Source organism: Nyctereutes procyonoides, unplaced genomic scaffold (assembly GCF_905146905.1).
Source record: "Nyctereutes procyonoides isolate TBG_1078 unplaced genomic scaffold, NYPRO_anot_genome, whole genome shotgun sequence".
Lineage (NCBI taxonomy): Eukaryota > Metazoa > Chordata > Mammalia > Carnivora > Canidae > Nyctereutes > Nyctereutes procyonoides.
Window position 1 is genome coordinate 23,440,144 of NW_026575051.1, and position 20,665 is coordinate 23,460,808.

General features: G+C 34.4%; 1 protein-coding gene across 2 annotated transcripts in view; it reads right to left on the reverse strand.

The window, feature by feature from the left end:
* The window catches only part of COL21A1 (collagen type XXI alpha 1 chain), a 185,265-nt gene that overhangs the window by 103,466 nt on the left and 61,134 nt on the right, over positions 1-20,665 (reverse strand). Inside the window, exons 4-9 of one of the 2 annotated variants that reach the window (XM_055330678.1) lie at positions 6,465-6,633; positions 6,157-6,373; positions 3,443-3,616; positions 2,326-2,403; positions 1,377-1,385; positions 982-1,065 (exon numbers count right to left, since the gene is read on the reverse strand). In XM_055330678.1, coding sequence (XP_055186653.1) covers positions 982-1,065; positions 1,377-1,385; positions 2,326-2,403; positions 3,443-3,616; positions 6,157-6,373; positions 6,465-6,633 — 731 coding nt within the window. Of the gene's footprint in view, positions 1-981; positions 1,066-1,376; positions 1,386-2,325; positions 2,404-3,442; positions 3,617-6,156; positions 6,374-6,464; positions 6,634-20,665 lie in introns of those variants that run through there. The other variant, XM_055330677.1, reaches the window with a different exon arrangement.

A 20,665-nucleotide genomic window follows, 5' to 3' on the forward strand; every position in this document is an offset into this window, starting at 1 on the left:
GAATGACTTGATTTTGGCTCAGGTCATGATCTCAGGGTCATGAGATCAAGTCCTATGTTGGGCTGAGAGCTCTAGCATGGAGCCTGCTTAAGATTTTCTCTCTCCCTCTCCCTTCCCCACCACTATCCTGGCTCATGCGTACTCTCTCTCTCTCTCTCTCAAATAAATCAGTCTTTTTTTTAAAAAATGAACAAGATTCATGTATAGTAGACAAATCACTTAACATCTCAGTATCAGGCTGGGTCTAAGTGACTCCACAATAAGTATCAATTTAAAAACAGTCATTGATATTTAATGGCATAGAAACATATTCAGACTATTTCATTATATACCAAGTAACTAGTTATAAAATGGTATGCACACCATGGTTCCAATCATATAAAAATGTATACACAAATATGTAAATGTTTATATACACATACCCACAAAATATATACATACAAATTAATCTATGCAACTGGAACATGTACACATATGAACATGACTAACATACTCCCCAAAGTAATTATTACATGATTAAGTACAATTAAAAAATATATATGCCTCTATCTTTAGAATTAGACTTCAAAAATAACATTGAAGTCAACTTTAATATTTCTATTTTTCTATCTGAAAATCATTTTGACAAACTAAGGATTTAGAACATATCTCAACAAACACGGTTTCTTCATCTGTTACAAGGTTGTAAGGAAGTATCTTTCTGGGAATCTGGCAGCAATGTTTGGGGGGAAAAACAGACAAACCAGAAAAGGAACTAATAACACTCTCTCACTTTACTGTGGGCCTGGGGTGTCAGTTCTAGGTTCAAAGGCAAGTACAGAATGGAATACACTTAAAAAAAAAAATCACTAAAACTCAGCTTTTAAACTATTCTAAGGCATCACGTAGAAATTTCACAACAGGGTCAATGGCGACTAGGAATTTTGTGCATTTGCTTGGCTCTTGTGTGTTTTTTAAAAAAGAGCATTAGGCATTACTCACCTTGGGACCCTGCAGTCCTGGTTTTCCCGGAGGACAAACACAGGGAGCTGGAGTTGAGCCGACATCACTGGGACCATTAAGGCACTACAGAGAAATAATGGAAATAAACAACAAACACGGAAAGCCACACAAACATGCATGTGTACACAGGTACGTGTATGTGTCTGCACATACACGTGAAACGATAAAGATATCTCACATCTACTTTCCGATTTGATTTAGCACAATCCAGTAAGACATTCTGAATCACAAAAAAAGCTATGAAAACTAAATATACTCAAACTACATAAAAATGAGTTCTGTTTGTGTAATGTACTTACCAGTTAATGGAAAGAAGCTAAACAGTCCAACAAGACAAATACTACCTTAAGGAGAATAATAGTTTCCAGGCCTACCTCGCCATTCTGAAAGAAAAACAATGAATGTGTTTTAAAAGATGCTTTAAATTTCTAAATTATCTACCTAACTTATAGATATTTCATTGCCCAGGTTCTAGATACATGAAGTATCAAAACCAGCATGCATTAAATTTTCTGCATATTACTTTAGGAGACCTCCTCACTAAACAATTTGCTTCTTACTAAATACCTGATCTTATATAGGTTATAATCCAAACAATAACAAATTAGATCATAAAATGAGAACATGGGACTAAAGATGCAAAAGTTAACAAGCTACATGGAGTCACACCTAAGAGTAAGGAAGGAGACATAAAAACACAAAAAAAGTAATGTGAGAACTAAGATTCTAACAATTTCCTTCTAACATCTCTAACATTTTAGCTTTTAATTTTATCCTTCTTTGATTAATTAATCAAAATGGCTACATAAATAGAAAGTTTCTTATATCCTAAAAATACAAGAAAATCTTCTTTAGGAAACAAGAACCAAAAGAAACCTATATATTCATAATAGTTTGAGAAAATGTGCTGGTGGACAGGAAAATGAATCATTTCCTGCTCTTTAGAATGGTGTTATGTAGGGTATTCTGTCCACATATTTAATTAAGTAAGTATAGAAATGTATTTTACACTCCAGATATTCAAACAAGAATTCTACGTTTTTCTAGAGCAGGTCCAGCCCTGTTTCATTTGAATACCAGAAACATCACACTGAGGTATGAAAACACATTTCCTTGTACTCTTCCATTCACACTTGCACACTGATAACATTATTCTTTTATTTCAATTATGAATCTCAAAATATGTCTTAATCATTGTAACTTTATTTGCACTGACAATTAAATTAATTCTGCATATCAAATGAAGGGTCACATATTATCTTTTATTTATTGCTCCTAAAGTACTGAAGCAACACTTGAGGAAAAACAATCTATGCTACTCACAAATCCAGGAATCTCGCATGCTGTCTCTCGGTTGTTCTGTTCTGGGTCACAGTAGATTCGCAACTTCTGGACATCAAACTAGGACATAAACCCCATCAAGTTAAAATTGAGGCCCAAGGTAACTGTGTAATAAGAATGACCCAACTACATCAGCAGTCATGTAAGGTTTAAATCATAGCACTTAGCTAAATATTAGCAATACTAAATTTGAATACCTAACATACAGTTTAAAGATGTGATGCATTCACATAAGGAAATATGGAAATAGGGTCATAAGGAAAACCCTAGCACCAAAAACAAACCTCTAATTTCCTTCAGGAATCCATTGGAGCTTTTTTAGCATCTCTGTATCAAGCACTAGTCTAAAGAGCATTTCCTAGGACACTTACAAGCCTTCCCAGGCTTTCTGCATTTATCCTAAATCTCTACATTTCTGATTACAAAAAAATTTAGTTGCTGGCATGGAGTGTTGTGTGATGAGTAGTCCAAGTACCTATTGCTATTTAAATATTTACTACATTCTGACATGTAACATTAAAATATAGAGACCATGTGTGTAATTTGAACATGCAATCTGCCCTTGATAGAAAGTGGTAAAGCACACCTCTTCAAATAACGGATTGTTCAAGAAATGGCTATCTTTTTATAACACATTTCTCAATCCACAGATAGATACTCCAGTTTTTACAAATATCAAAAAAGTAACAGTTTTGTTTAAGAAGTAAATCCTGAAATTCATTAATCTGATTGTAACCTCACAGCTGCAGAGAAATTTTATAGCTCCCAACTCAAAACTCTAATCACATTCTCTTTTTCAAGTTCATTATTTAATCTATGCTTCTCCTGGGTAATAGGAAATTAATGTTTCATAAGAATGTAGAATTCTACCCTGAACCCAAGGGAACATTTTTCTAAGAATTCCTACAAAATCTATTAAGTCTAATTTTGCATTTTCATACACACAAACACACAATTCCACTTATAAACTGACCATTTTTATTATCTTAAAGGAATCAATAATTCAGTTAACTACTTAATTAAATGTGATAAATACTATCACAAAAGACAGCAAAAGCTCACTTTATATAATGAAAAAAGCTAATCATTACTTATCCACCTGAACGGTTTCTTCTTTCCCAGAATACTTTCCAATTTGAGTTTGCCCACTGATGAAGATCCCTAAAACTGGATGTAAGGGCTTGTTTTCAATTTGTTGATCATCAATATACAGAGTTACATCTTGTTCTGTTACTAAGAGACGAATTTGATGCCAGCCTTCATCAAATAATGTCTATAGGAAGAAAGTAGGGAAGATTCATAAAATTCCTAACAATCTTTCAATTTCTTTGTTCCCATTCCTTTGCAGCCAACCATAAATCCACACTACACAGACTGGTTGTGTTATATACTAATTCACCTTGACCCAAGTTGGGTCTCAAATTCTAGCCACCAATTAATTTATGAAGTCTTACTTTGCATTGCAGATCCATTATATGTAAGTTTATGTGTCAATTACTGAAGCAATTCTCAAGGTCACAAATAAGTTCTTAACCTCTGAATCTAAATGGCTTCTCCCATTCCTCATCCTATTTACTCCATTGCAACTTTAGATCCTTAACTAGTCCATCTTACTTAGTTTCCTCCTTCAACTCCATGACTCAAACCATCTTGATCATTTCTTCTTTCTTCAATTGCTCATTCTCTATTTCTTTGAGGGCTCCTCTTTTTCACCTGCCTTTTTTTTTGTTTTAAGAGTTTTATTTATTTATTCATGAGAGACGGGGGGGGGGGCAGAGACACAGGCAGAGAGAGAAGCAGGCTCCACTCAAGGGAGCCTGATGCAGGACTCAATCCCAGGACTCCAGGATCACGCCCTGGGCAAAAGCCAGGTGCTAAATTGCTGAGCCACCAGGGGATCCCCCTTCACCTGCCTTTTGACGAGGTCATAACTGACAGATCTATCATTGACCTTTTTCATTCTCCCTTTTGATTATGTCAACAATTCCTATAGGTCAATCATTACTTCTATGGAATAACTCTCATATCTACAACAGCCTGTACCTCTCTTCTACATATGGGATCTATAATTTTTAATACTGGCTAGTATAGTTTTACCAGGATATTTCACAGTTAGCCTGAGGGAGAGTATAGCAAAATGAACTTGAACTATCCCCAAAGCTTTCTTCCTCTCAGTTTCCCTGGGAAAATAATATCCTCACTTTCTAAATTGCAACAAGTGTCTTTACCTCTTGCCCTTCCCTCAGCTGAAATAATAACCAGATGCAAAGTTCTACCAAATATGTCTCTTAAATATGACTCAAATTCACTTCACTATTCCCATTCTCATCACCATAGTTTATGCTCAAGTATATCTTGCTTTATCTGAATAATTTTAAAACATATCTCTAATTCTTCCCTGAGCCATCCTTAATACCTCACTATAATTAATCTCTCTCACTACCATTCTGTCAAAGAAGATGCCACATCTTATTAATCTCTAGATTCCCAGGATCTAGGCCATTTCCAGGACAGAGATGAAAGTATTTTTTATGAAATAAAAAGGAGAAGAGAAGAGAGAGCTGATTTGACCATGACACACCTATGATTCCAAGACTTTTTGATGGAATCCTATCATCCACTGAACAAAGTCCAAAACCCTTTGTATGATTGCCAGGTTCCCACAAATTGAATTCATACTTTGTTAGCTCTTTCTTTCATGCATCTTATACTTCAAACACAGGGGATATCACTTTCTATTTTTTAAATTAAAACCCTGCATTTTACCACACAGGAGTACTCATTACTGAACCACTGACTTACATGTCCTTAACTCTCTTCATCAAAATTCTATATGTTCTTCAAGGTCTAGTTCAAAATGCATCTCATTATAAGACTTGCCTGCATTTTGTGTTAGAATATACTTTTCCCTTTACATTCCTCTAATATTTTATACTTCTAGTAGATATCAGAGGTCTTCAATCTTCCATTATAAATAAGTTAGTTCCTTGAAGGTGTGAAACATGCCTTACTCATTTGTGACTTCTTATAGAACCTAGCATATTGACTTTAATAAAAATGGCAGCCAAATTTTTAAAAAATTTAATTTGCTTACAATGAAGAAATTGAACAGATGGCATAATTTCATATATAACCTTGTATACTTCCTAAATTATACAATATACTGTTAGACTATCATAATTATAATGAGTATCAAAACTTATCAATTTTTTCATTGTATCTGTATTCTGAACACATCTGACTTGGAAAATACACCTTTTTTTGGTTTATCAATTTTATTAAATAGAGGTTCTTTTGGGGAAACAAAACATTTTCCTAATAAATGTGAATTCCGCACTCATCATCTACCTGTATGTAAGGTTCTAACAAATGTCTTTATCTCAGTACTTTGTAGGGCATGGCAGTGTAAGATGGGACCAACATGAGTCTTTGATAGATGAGACTTAACTTCATTTCTGATGTCACCATTTAATAGCTGTATTACTTTGAGATGGAACTTAATACCCTTGAAACTTTTTTTTTTTTGGTCTGTACAATGAGAACAGTAGCTTCTTCCTTGGGTGATTATTACAATTAAATGTTCTTGACATCCATCTAGTAGCAAGTACTCAAAAAATGTGAGTTCCCCCACTCCTTAATTCCACCTAAGAAACAATTTTCCTTCATTTGTTACTCTTATTCAGTAAAGCAACACTAAACTATGAAGTCAGTATCTTTTCAGCCCCGCTAAAATTATGGCACTCTTCCTCCAACACACAAATCTGGTGGTGATTCCCCATGAATATCATCATAATCATATCCAAGCATCTTTACCTTAACTTGAGGGTCAACGAAGGTGACCACTTGTGAGCCATTAATCATGCTGGTTGTTGTAAATAGTAAATTTTTATCCACACCATTTAAAGTAACTGCTATTTGTGGCCTTCCATCAATGGTTAAAATTCTCCATAAATCCCACATTTTCTTGACTTTAAATCTCTGAGTGGAGACAAATACATATGATGGAGGAAGACCTTCTGGGAAAACATTGCTAGAAAAAGAAGAATATGCATAAGCTTTAGGAATTCTCAGCATGTCTAGAGACATAACAACAAAAAGGTGTATCAACACATAATGTATACCTTGTGAATTCTGATAAGTCAACTTTTGATGTTACTTCATATCCTTTTATCTTTGTTGGTGAAAGCAGGATTCTTTTCTTAACCTTTTTCTTTACACCCAAGCCTAAAAGAATATCAAACCCTTTCTCATCGCGAGCTGCCACTGGAATTCGTGTTGGACAGACAGATTCTATAAATCCAGAGCAAAAAGCAGTAAACATTGATTAATCATGGATTTCTTCAGTAAGAAAATGAGAAATATTAGAGAAAATAATTATAAAAAATATATATGCACACAAATGGATATAAATGCCTTTTCTGAAAAAATGTGCAGGAGTATCTCTGGCACTTAAAGTCTCAAATGTCATTTTTCCTCCTAACAGCAGATAAAGTAAAACAGAAAGAAATATATATACTTTATATATATAAACAGACTACTTTAAGAATACTACGCTAACGTCTATAAATCACTGTTTGAATGAGGGGCAACCTAATACCTGAGAGGGGTAGGAGAACACTGGAATGGCATTGACAATTCTAATCTAATAGTTGCTATTAATTAGTCACATGACTTTGCATAACTCCTAAATTTCTTGGATCTAAGAGATGAAATCTAAGATTTCTTTCTTGAATTCCCAGCATTTGAGGGGTAAAAAAAAATGTCTTATTCTTGATATCCTCTCCAGTTTTAGCAGTTGAAAATTCTATAGCTCAAACATCATTGGTTCTATTTACTCTGGAAGAAACTGTAGGTCTTTTCTGTTCATGAAAGTTCTCAAAATGGACCTATTATCTTTGATTAATTATATCATATTAATCATATTTTATTTATAAATAAAGACTATTTCCTTAAGAAGAATTGTTAAGATTTGTATTATACAGTCATCTATATAAATTATAAAAATATGGTATGCTTTTAACTTGCTGGGAAACTAATATCTGAAATTATGTGGAAAATATTATATGGTTGAAATGTTATTAAGCTGTTAAATTGTAGAAATGTTGCAGTATTTTCAGATTCTTCCAAGGCCTCATATAAAATAAACATTGAGCATGACTGCTTATATTTTATAGAGCAGCTAACAAAATAAAAAAAAGAACTCCACTAACCTTCTTTAAGATAATCACTCTCTTTTCAACATTAAGAAGGAAAAGCATCATATTTATAATTCAATAAAAAGTAATGAGATGGATTTTATTAGCCCAACATGTATAGTCATAATTTATACCACAGAATATTAGAAATAAAATAAAGGTTTGATATAATTAAAATTTTTTCTTCAGGTCTTAAATTTTGAAGTGATCCAATAAATTATGTCCTTCTTCCTCTGGTAAGCTTGTTACTAAATGATGGGGAGATACAGGAATGAGGCAAGTAGATGTTGGTTAGATATGTGATTTAGGGAATTTCATGACACTGCACACCATAAAGAACCCCCTCACACCATCCCAGCAGCAGAAAGCTGACTATTCCCTAACCCACCTTAGAAGCAGGGCCTGCCCACTAAGCTCACATATGGTCGAGAGGAAACCAGAACACACTAGCTCCACAGATACACTGATCCAAGGAGAAGAAAGCTAAAGACTCTTTGATAAACATGACCAACTACTTTTTATCAAACTCATTTATTGAAAATTGATCTTCTCATTCAGTGGTAAGGAGCTATAAAAGGTTAGGAAAGAGATCAGAAGAGTTAGCCTTGCTGAAGTTTCTTCACATGAAAATAAGAGAAGCAGGGTGTTAAGTGATCCTAACAGCACTATATTACAGTTTAAATCATAAAGCAATTAATAAAACTAAATCTTTTCTGTCGTGACGCAGGGTTTCTTTTTTGACAAGCAGTGAGTGGAGGTATGCAGAATATATGAAGCCTCAAATCAGATATGTTTGATTTAAAACTGCAAAAAAAAAACTTAGCTGAAAAGAAAACATGTTAAACTTTATATCATAAAAATATTCAGGTTTGAATTGCTGCTTTGATTTGCTTTTTAACTAAGAAGTTATAAGATGTTGGGTGAAGATCTCAGGCTTAAGAAAATTAGGTTTAGACTTAAGCCTCTCAACCTCTCCCGAAACTTTGGATTCTCATCTGTGAAGTGAGAATAATGATCTCCTTCACACAGTTTGTCTGAAGATCAAATGTGATGATGTATGTGAAAGTGCTTTGTAACTGCAAAACGGCATGCAAGTGCAGGGGACAAAGCAAGTCTTGTGTTCATCCTTTTGCTATAACAGTCTTTTACACCATCTTGTAATACCCAAAATTTTATGGGGAAACAGTATGGCACCACTTGTGAAATAAAGAATGTATAAGACAGCCACATTTTCATTACTACCTAGCACATCTCATGAAGAAGTATGGATTTAAATAATTATGTTTTCTTGAAGGTAATTTTTCTTCCCAATAGCACATGGGAAGTAAAAAAAATGTAGTTAAAATGTTCAAAAAACAGTTTTTATGTTTGTATATACCTAGTTTTAGGAAACAGGTAAAAGAAGTTTCCATACATAAAATGCTACTTTATCAACCAACAATTTCTATATAAACTTGAGGGAAAACAGAGGAAAATAGTTCATTTACCCACTGCATAGAAAAAAGAAATATATGAAATATATGTTTAAGTATACAAACCACATCCAGACAGAAGTATGGAAACTGGAAATAAAAACTGAAACTTGGAAATTATAATTTTAATACTAGGAAAATCAAATGCTAAGAGAGACTCAGTTGGGAGCTTGTTATAACACCTAAAACAGGTCATTAGAATATCTAAATAAACCAATTTATTTTAAAGGCATGCATTCAGGAGGAAGGGTAAGCAAAACAGAAGACCTAAATTCACAAATGATTATTTCTACACCAACTACACAGTTTTAATTTCATTTTACCCCAGTATGGATAGAGTACTCAGGATAGGAATGCTTCCTGGGATGAGCAAAGATTACTCTATTTTAAACACTGAGGGCCAGTAATATCTGCTTTTCAGTTTGGATGATTTATTTTTGTTTTTGTTTCCCTTGCCTTTGGAAACAGATAAGTAATATCTAGAAAAATGTTGCTATGGCTAAAATCCCACTGTCTATGTTCTCTTCTAGGATTTTTATGGTTTCAAGTTTCACACTTAGGTCTTTAATCCACTTTGAATTTATTTTAGAATTGAAAAGATATTTGCAAATGATACGAACAGTAAAAGAGCCTAATATCCAAAATATATAAAGAACTTAAAACTCAATGCCAAAAAAAAATCCAATTTAAAAGAAGACAGAAAACACGAATAGACATTTCTCCAAAGAAAACATAGACACATGAAAAGATGCTCAGTATCACTAATCATCAGGGAGAAACAAATCAAAACCACAATGAGATATCACCTTACACCTGTCAGAATGGCTAAAATAAAAAAGACAAGAAAAAACAAGTGTTGTCAAGGTTGTAGGGAAAAACGAACCATTATGCACTGCCTGTATGAATGTAAATTGGTGCAGCCACTGTGAAAAACAGTATGGAGGTTCCTAAAAAAATTAAAAATAAAAATGCTATATGATCAATAATTGCACTACTAGCTAGTTATCCAAAAAAACCAAATATGTAATTCAAAAAAACATATACACCTCTATTTTTGTTGCAGCATTGTTTATAATAACCAGTATATGGAAGCAACCTAAATGTCCACTGACAGATAAACGGGTATACACATACATAAATGATGGAATTGTGTATGAGATTAAAAAAAAAAAAAGGATGTTATCGGGCGGCCCGGGTGGCTCAGCGGTTTAGTGCCACCTTCGGCCCAGGGCGTGATCCTGGAGCCCCGGGATCGAGTCCCATGTCAGGCTCCCGGTGCATGGAGCCTGCTTCTCCCTCTGCCTGTGTCTTTGCGCGCGCCTCTCTCTCTCTCTCTCTCTCTCTCTCTCTCTCTCTCTCTCTCTCTCTCTCTCTCGAATAAATAAAATCTTTAAAAAAAAAGGATGTGATCATGCCATTTGTAACAATATAGACAGACCCAAAAGGTATGTGCTAAGTGAACTAAGTCAAACATAGAAAGATAAATGCATTATTTCACTCACATGTGTAATCCGAAAAAAAAAAACGAAAAACTAATAAATCTGCAAATTCAAAGGACAAATTGATGATTGCCAGAGGAGAGGAAGGTGAGGAGGTGGGAAATATAAGTGAAGGGGAGAAGAATATAAAGTTAATGATATTTTAATAGTATGATGATGGCAGATGATAAATACACTTGTGGTGAACACAGCATAACATACAAACTTGTTGAATTACTATGTTGTGCACCTGAAACTAATGTAACATTGTATGTCAACTATATTCAAGATTTTAAAAAGTTTTTGAGTCATCCATAGAAACCAGAAAAAATATTCATTTTTCTATTAAATCTCAGGGTTTAGTAATATAAGTAATCCAGTATTACCAAGGTCATAAAAATGTGTTTTACTTAAAATTCTGCCATGGACATGGACACAAAAACTGTGTAAATCTTTAGTCTAACTAGACCAACCAAATTAGAAACTACATCTTTCCAGCTCTAAATTAACATCACAGGAACACTAATGAACACATTATTCCAGAACACATCTACCTATTTTTTTAATGCCTATTTAATCCAATTCCACATTGCCACATTGTTTATAGGTCACTCCTCTCCAGAAGTCACATATTTTATTCACAACAAGGGAATTTTATCAAGGAGATCTGTGGTCAGAAACCAAAAGTAATTTTATTGATCCAGACCTAATAGTCCAATAAAACAGAGTTGTGTAGAGGGTCCCTGGTGCAGATCTGTGCAAGCCAACTTCCTCAGACTTTCCCTGGACTGAACTTCATTTTAATGGTAAGGCAAACACAAGTGTATGTTCAACTGATATACACCCCTCAATGGTGTTCAGTGGCATTTTAATACATCTGCCTTTCTGAAGGTCTATTATATCATGTACTTTAATGTAATGTACAAGTTCATCAAAAGAAGGAACAGTCACCTTTGTTTCAATTTAGTACCAAGGTTGTGATTACTTAGACTTCATCATAACATACTGAAAATACAATAATATAGCAAAACCAAAGTAAATTATGGAAACAGAGATCCTCTTACCAAAGATTAAATACAAGAAGGTAGCCCCAATTTCACCCAATTTCTTTTCTCATTACAGACTGAATAAGCTCATCTTCCTTTACCAGCACTGTCTTGAAATCTAGATTGATTTAGAGTTAACAGTCCTTCATCTGAGGAAGATGTCTGCCAGATGTATGGCTGACAATGGGACCCAGTAAGAGCAGATGTCAATGGGAACAAGAGACTCCTATTACTAATTAGTACAACTTGTCCACGAATCAGAAACATCACAATCTTTTGCAACATTCAGTTGCCTCACTGATCACAGAATATTTTGTTTTTTTAACAATAAGAAAAAATATAATAAATAACTATCATCTTTGGCCTAAGGAATAGTTAAGGAAAATATAATTCTAAAGGTTTATATAATCAAAAAATGACTCATCTGGTTTTGCCATTTTTCATTTTAAAAGCATTGATTATGTAATGAATTTTTGTTATTCCTGCTCAAGTACTACAGATGGAGAAAAGGTAACATGTTTTGCCTTTATACATATGCAGATAATAGCATGTGTGTAATTCCTGTACCTCATTCTTCACCCCTTGTTACATTTTTTTATTTCACAGACCTTTTGTCAGGTATTACAGTTGTGTGTCATTTTAACATACAAACTATATATTTTCTTTAACCAGATGTCCAGGCATCTTAACGTGTTCCTGTCCTTGACGTTACTCCAGCACACTGATATTAACTTTCATAAAATGTGATTTATATCACCAAAGTTGGAGTCAGTCACTTAGCCCAAGATCACACTTCAAGAGAGTGATGTTGACAAATTCAAGAATCAAACCTGGATCTTGGTCTGACTCCAGAGACTGGGCTGGGCCTCCTTATCATCATGTAGCCTTGGGTTTATTAGGAAAAAGAATCAGGAGATAGTGCTTCACTTTAACAGGTCTTTGCTGAGTCTTTTAAAACATTTTTATGAAGGTACAACCTACCTTCAACAAAATGCCCTAATTTCAAGTGCACATCAACTGGCACATATTTATAGGTTTATAAGTTAGCACCCAGACAAGATAAAGAACACATCTAACACCTCAGAAAGTTACCTCATGATCCTTCCCAGACAATAGCCACTACCACCAGAGGCCACCACTGTTATGATTTCTGTTATCACTGATTTGTGTATTCTTAAACTTAATATAAATGAACCATACAGTATATTCCTTTACTTGACTCTTCTTGCTCAACATAATATCTGGGGTACCATCCATGCTGCTATAAATAACAGTGGCTTGTTTCCTTTCTGTTGCTAGGTACTATTCCACTATTCAAATTATGTTATGACGTCTTTGTCCATTTTATGTGAGCAGTCATTAGAGTTGTATGCAGTTTTGACTATTTTTAATAAACTTGCCATAGACAATCTTGCATATGTCTTTTGGTAAACATATGAACTTATCTCTCATGGTCAACTATCTGAGCGTAGAACTGCTGTTTCATAGGGAATCTGTATACTTTGCCCTAGTAGATAGTGCCAAAAATTTTTTCCCAAGAGGTTGTACCAATTTTCACCACTATCATGTCTGTTGCCACTTGAAAAGGAGGGAGGTGTTATGAAAATATGTAATTAGGTGATAGATATTATACACAATATTTCAGAGAAAGAAAAAAAGAGGAGGGTTGGGCTATGCATACAAGCTTTAAACATTCTTAACAAAAATTATTCCAAATATTTTCTTGTTCCTTTCCTAGACATAATTAACTCATACAACTGCATCTAGATTTAATCATAAACACTGACAGCAACGTCTATATGCTGTAATTTGTATATTTTCTAAATTATGCCATAATAATTCTATTTTTCCCAAGAATACTCATACATTACTTTTCACATAAAATAAAGCATATTGTGTTTGAAGGGAACATAGCTCTAGCCTAATTAAATGGAAAATTAATATTTTTAGATATACTACAAGTCCCTGACAATATAAGTTGCCTTCAATTCAGATTAAATTCAAAACCTTTTAATCTACAGATAGATTATAAAGTGATTGTCCTGAATGTTTGATAACATTTTATGGAATACTCTACTCAATCCAATCCTATCTACCAAACTTTACCATACTTTCATCTCTCATTTCCCTCTGCCCCACCTCAGTGGGGAAATTCATATATACATGTACCAACAATAAAGGCAAGAATGGAAAAAATAAGCTTTATAGGAGGACAGAAAAGTTAACCACATATATGTTATGAAACCATGGAAGCTAAAACACTGGCCATCTCCAAAAACATCTCAGTTGTCCTGGCCATGATTGCTGATATGTGTACCCCTACCCTTTGTGACTTTAATGAAATACAGATAGAATTATATGAGTAGGTTAGGGTAAAGCACAGGGTCACTATTATGAAGCATAGTAAAGTTTGAATTAGATAATCAAATTATCCAGCCATCTTTAAACAAGAATAGTATACAAAGTATAAGTGGTTTTTTGATGAGAAGAAATTCAGGAAAAGTCCTCATCATTCTAAGTTAAAGTGCATCACTGTAGAAAGCATTGAAAGGAAAAAAGCCTCAAAGTTTTATGGAATGAAAGATACCAAAGTTCCACTCAAGCAGCAGTCTCTCTCTCTCTCTCTCTCTCTCTCTCTCTCTCTCTCACACACACACACACACACACACACACACACACACAAATAAGATAAGGCTGAGGATGCATAGCTAATTGCCTTGTGACCTCTAGCCTCTGGCCCCATTTGAGCAAGTCAACATCATATACTATTTTTAAAAACAGACAAATCTCCTGCTTCATCTAGAAGTCAAGATGGTAGAAAACAGTAAAAATATACAGGCAGTTTTCCAGAGCCTGCTCTTTACCTGCACCTATGCATAAGCAAGCTCAACATACCTGAATTAAAATATGGGTCCTAAAACCCAGTAATTCAAGCCACAGGCTGCTGGAAGCCCTTAAAGACACCTAAGGATGGTAACTTCTAGGGCACAGAGGGAAATTTCTTTCTCTTCCTTTCTCTCCTCTTTGTTGCATCAAGCCCATTCCTGATTTACTCAAAAAAGAAACAGAAGAATAATATCAGCAAGATGGCAGAATAGAAGTCATAGCCCACATTCTCCCACCAAAACACTGATTTAACAATAACATATGGATCAAAATACATTTATGGAAATTCCAGATTTAGGTTAGGAAGTTGAAGTATCCAAGGTGAGCACAAAGCTAAGGACAGCATCACTGAAACAAGTAATATTAATAATTTCATTTTACTCACATCATTCCCTCCCCCATGCCTGTAAAGTGCCAAGAGAGAACACCCTAGCTTGTGATAGAGAATGCACTTGAGTGGAAAAAAGAAGAGTGGACCATGTAACCACAGGGCTGTTCAAGAGACTGGTTTCAGTCTCACCTCATTTAGAGCACTGAAAGAACCGCAATCATTTGGATTCCTAGGAACTGCTGAGAACAAAGAGAGTCATGGGGTTAAGGGGAAGGAGCTTGTTGTGGCTCAGCCTGATAAAGAGAAGACACACAACTTGAGCCTTCTCCCTCTGGAGGAAGAGAAAAGAGTGTAGCTTTTATCCAGCATTCTAGCTTTCCCAAGGGCTGAGGGAATAATATTGATCCTGCCTAAGGATACTAACAGGGAACCAGAATACTTTGGATGCCTAATGCCCACTGAGAACAAGGTGGGGAAGCTTATAGCTACAAAACTAGAGACCTTAAGAAGCTACAGACAGATACTAAAGGGAATAAAAGATTATGAGCTCCTGGGGTTGGGGGGGAGGGGAAGCAAACCTCTCTAATTAAGAAATTGCTCACTCAGATCTGGAGAAATTATATCCTTCCATAAAAAGGCTTCAAAGCCCCCAAGAATCACTAGATGAACTAGTTAATAAGGGATTTCCCTGTATAAAGCCAGTTGGTAAAGAAGGAGAGAGGTAAATTTTTCAAACATGTGGCTCCCAAAACAAAGCTGTAAAATACACAAAGAAACAGGGAAAGATGATCCAAAGAACAGAATAACTCTCCAGATACTAACCCTGAGGAAAGATTTATTATTTGAACAAAGAATTCAAAACAACCATAATAAAGATGCCCTATGAGCTTAAGAAACAATGGTATAAACAATATGAGGATACCAATAAAATAGAAAGGAGAACCAAAAAGAAATTTTGGAGCTGAAGAACACAATAACTGAACTGGAAAAAAAAAAAAAGGACTGATGTGGTTACAAATCAGACTCAATCAAGCACAGTAAAGAACCAGCAAACTTAAAGGTTATTTGAAAATATCTAGGCAAAAAAAAAATCTAGGCAGCTAAATAAAAATTTAAAAGATGAGAAAGATTGAATAAAACCTAAATGACTTATGAGACACCATGAAGTACACCAATATGCATATCATGGGAGTTTCAGGAGAGAAAAAGAGAGAGTTTAAAGTAATAACTAAAAACTTCTCAAGTCCAGGAAAGGAAATGTACAACCAGATTAAATAACCAAAAGAAATCCACATCAAGAAATTATAATCAAATTGTCAAAAAAAATAATTTTGAAAGCAGCAAGAGAAAAGCAACTCATTATTTACTACTGGCACCCACCATATGATTATTGGCAGATTTCTCAGTAGAAACCTTGCAGGCCACAAGAGAATGGGATGATCTACTCAAAGTGCTAGCTGAGAGAAAAAACTGCCATTGATGGGGCACCAGGGTGGCTCAGTTGGTTAAGTGTCTGCCTTAGGCTCAGATTATGATCCCAGGGTCCTGGGATCAAACTCCACATCAAGCTCCTTCTTCAATAGAGAACCTACTTCTTTTGCTCCCTCTGCTTGCTGCTCCCCCTGCTTGTGCTCTCTCAATCAAATAAATAAATAAGATGTTTTGAAAAAAATTTAAAAAACTATAACTGGCAGAAATATTCTTCAAAAATGAAAGAGAAAAAAAAAACACTTTCCCAGATTAAAAAAAAAAGGCTGAGGGAGTTCATCATCCTGCCTTATAAGAAATACAGAGGAAGTCCATTAAGTTGAAATTAAAGAACATTAAACAACAACACAAAAGCATTGCAAACTATAAGGCACTGTGGTTAGGGACACTTGGGTGATGCAGTGTTAGGCATCTGACTTCTGATTTCAACTCAGGTCATGAACTAAGCGTTTTGAGATGGAGCACTACCTTGGGCTCCATATTAGACATGGAGTCTGCTTAAGATTCTCTCTCCCTCTCCCCCCACCCCCCGTGTGTGCCTGCTTTCTCACACTCTTGATCTAAAATAAAAAACAAATCTTTAAAAAAAAAAAAAAACCTCACTGGTTAAACATACAAATTCAGAATACTATAATATTGTAACAGTGGTGTATAAATCAACTTTTAATTCTGATATAGAAGTTAAAAAACATATAAACAGTAACTATAACTGTAAAAATATACCAATGAATATAGAACATAAGATGATGTAATTTGTAACATCAATAGTAAAGTGTGAGGGCAGGGAGAAGCAAAAATATAGAGTATTTGTATCTGATGAAAATAAGTTATCAGCTTAAAATAGACTGATATAACTATATGATGCTTTATGAAACCTTTATAGTCACCACAAAGGAAATACCTATACAAAATACACAAAAGAAAATGAGAAAAATAAAACATGTTACTACAAAAAAAAAATGAATGAAGCACAAAGGAAGACAGCAAGAGGGAGTAAAAAAGGCATAAGGCAGGCTGAAAACAAGGAACAAAACAGTGATATTAAAGTCTTCCCTTTTGCTATTTAAGATGTAAATGGATTAAACTCCCAAATAAAAAGACACAGAGTGGTTAAATAGACCAAAAAAAAAAAAGATCCAACTATATACTGTCTATAAGACATATACTTTAGGATTACAGACACACATAGGCTAAAAGTAAGGAGATGAAAAAAGACACTGTGCAAATGGTAACCAAAACAGAGCAAAGGTGGCAATACTTAGACAAAATAGACTAAGTCAAAAACTCAACTATGACAAAGAAGGACATAATATGATGGAAAAGGGGTCAATTCACCAGCAAGACATAATTTTAAATATACATGAACCCAACATCATGGCACTCAAAAACATGAAGCAAACACTGACAGAAGTGAAAGGAGAAATAGCAGACACAGAAACAGAAGATACAATAATAAGAGACTTCAATATTCTCTTTCCAATAGTGAATAGAACATCCAGACAGAAGACCAAAAAGGGAACACAGAACTTGAACAACAGTATGGATCAAATGGAGCTAACAGACAATGCAGAACATTCTACAACACAGCAGAATACACATTCTTCTTAAGTGCAAATGAAACATTCACTAGGATAGATCACATGCTACTTCAAAAAATACATCTTAACAAAGTTAAGAAGACTGATGTCATACCAAATATATCTTCAAACCATGACATAATGAAACTAGAAATTAAGGGTAGGGGGAAAAGTGGAAAATTCACAAGTATGTGGAAATTAAACAATGTGCTCTTGAACAACCACTGACTCAAAAAAGAAATCAAAAGAGAAATTAGAAAATATCTTGAGACAAAAACTAAAACACAGCATTCCAAAATTTATGGAATGTGGCAAAAACAGTACTAAGAAGAAAATTTACAGTGATACAAATCTACATTAAAAAGGAATAAAGATCTCAAATAAACAATCTAACATTATTCATTTAAAAAAAAACTAGAAAAAAAAAAAGGAACACCTGGGTGGCTCAATGGGTTAAGCAATTGCCTTCAGCTCAGGTCATGATCTCAGGGTCCTAGGACAGAGCCCCATATTGGGCTCCCTGCTCAGCAGGAAGTCTGCTTCTCCCCCTCTCTCTGCCGCTCCCCTGTCTTGTGCTCTCACTCTCTCTCAAATGAATAAATACTTTTAAAAATTGGAAAAGAGGGGATCCCTGGGTGGCGCAGCGGTTTAGCGCCTGTCTTTGGCCCAGGGCGCGATCCTGGAGACCCAGGATTGAATCCCACGTCGGGCTCCCGGTGCATGGAGCCTGCTTCTCCCTCTGCCTGTGTCTCTGCCTCTCTCTCTCTCACTGTGTGCCTATCATAAATAAATAAAAAAAAATTTAATTGGAAAAGAATTGAGCCCAAAATTAACAAGAACAAGAAAAAAATTGAAATTTTAATCATCTTTAAGATATTTAAGATTAGAACAGAAATAAATGAAAGAATAAAACAAAAAATCAAAGAAAGAGCTGATTTGTTTGAAAGATCAACATAACTGACATAACTTTAGCTAGATTAATTAATAAAAAAAGATTCAAATAATAAAACTAGGAATGAAAGAGGAGACATTACAACTAATATTACAGAAATAAAAGGATCTTAAGAGACTATAATATTTATGTAATGACAATTTTCAGAACTTAGAAGAAATGCATAAATTTCTAAACTATACAACCTACTAAAACTGAATCATAAAGAAATAGAAAATCTAAACAGATGTGTAACTGATAAGGATACTGAATCAGTAATTAAAAACTTCCCAAAAAAGAAAAACCCAGGACCAGGTGTATTCACTGGCAAATTCTACCAAACACTTAAGGAATTAATGTCAATCCTTCTCAAACTGTTACAAAAAACTGAAGAGGAGGGGATACTCCCAAATTCTTTTTATAAGGCCAACACTTCCCTAACAAAAGCCAGAAAAAACACTACAGGAAAGAAAACTAAAAATTCATATTCCTGATAAATATAGATGCAAAGGGATGCCTGGGTGGCTCAGCAGTTGAGTGTCTGCCTTTGGCTCAAGGTGTGATCCCAGTCCGTGGATCAAGTCCCACAACAGGCTCCCTGTGAGGAGCCTGCTTCTCCCTCTGCCTGTGTTTCTGCCTGTCTCTCTGTGTCTCTCATGAATAAATAAATAAAATATTTTTTAAAAAATATAGATGTAAAAATCCTCCACAAAATACTAACAAATTGAATTCAACAGCAATATAAAAAGGATCCAAAAAAAGCATGCATCATGGCGAAGTGGGATTTATCCATGAGATGCAAAGACAGTTTAACCTATAAAATTAATCAATGTGATACATCACATTAACAGAATAAAGGATAAACGTCACAGGATCATCTCAATATATGCAGAGAAAAATTTTGACAAAATTTAACATTCTTTCATGATAAAAACACCAAATTAAGAAAAGAAGGAATTTGCCTCAACATAATTAAAGGTTATATATGAATAGCCCACAGTTAACATCACAATCAATAATGAAAAACCAAAAGCTCTTCCTTTAAGATCAGCCACTTCTATTCAAGATAATATTGGAAGTACTAGCCAGAGCATCAAAAGTAATAAAATACTAAGGAACAGACCAGGGAGATAAGACTTGAACGCTGAAAACTACAAAAGATTGCTAAAAGAAACTAAAGAAATCACCAAGAAGTAGAAGCATCTCATGTTCATGGACTGAAAACTTAATAATACAAAAATTTGCCTACCACCAAAGTGATTCAATGCAATCTCTATCAAAATCCCAATGGTCAGTCACAGAAGGACAAATACTTCATGATTCCACCCTTATGAAATACCTAAAGTAGTCAAAATTCATAGCAATATGAAGTAGAATGGTGACTGCTAGAATGGGAGGGAGAAGGAAATGGGAAGTAGCAGCTAGTCAATGGGCACAAAGTTTCTGTCATGTAACAAAGAAGTTCTAGATATCTACAGTACAACACTGTGCTTGTAGTTAGCAATGCTGTACTATACACTTAAAATTTTTAGGAAGTTAGATCTCATATGTTCTTTACATTTAAAAAAGAATAAAAAAATTAAACTCTCAAAGACATTATTTATCAGATAAAGAAATAATTGTCTATTACAAAAAGATCATTCTAAAATAAGGAACTTGTTGAAGAATACACCTTTAAGGAAATGGTAGATCTATGAAGATGAAATAATCCATGTGAGACCAAAGAAGTAAATAATATTTTGTTCACTGTGGATCATTCACAGCAAGAGTATAAAAGTGAACAATATTAGGAAATGGTAATCCTATATAATAAGCACCTCAAGGTAGAACTTAACCATTTGTCAAAAAAAAGAAAGAATTCGTCAAAAGTGCAGAAACAAATTACGTGATTTGACACTTCTGCCATACAATAATGCAA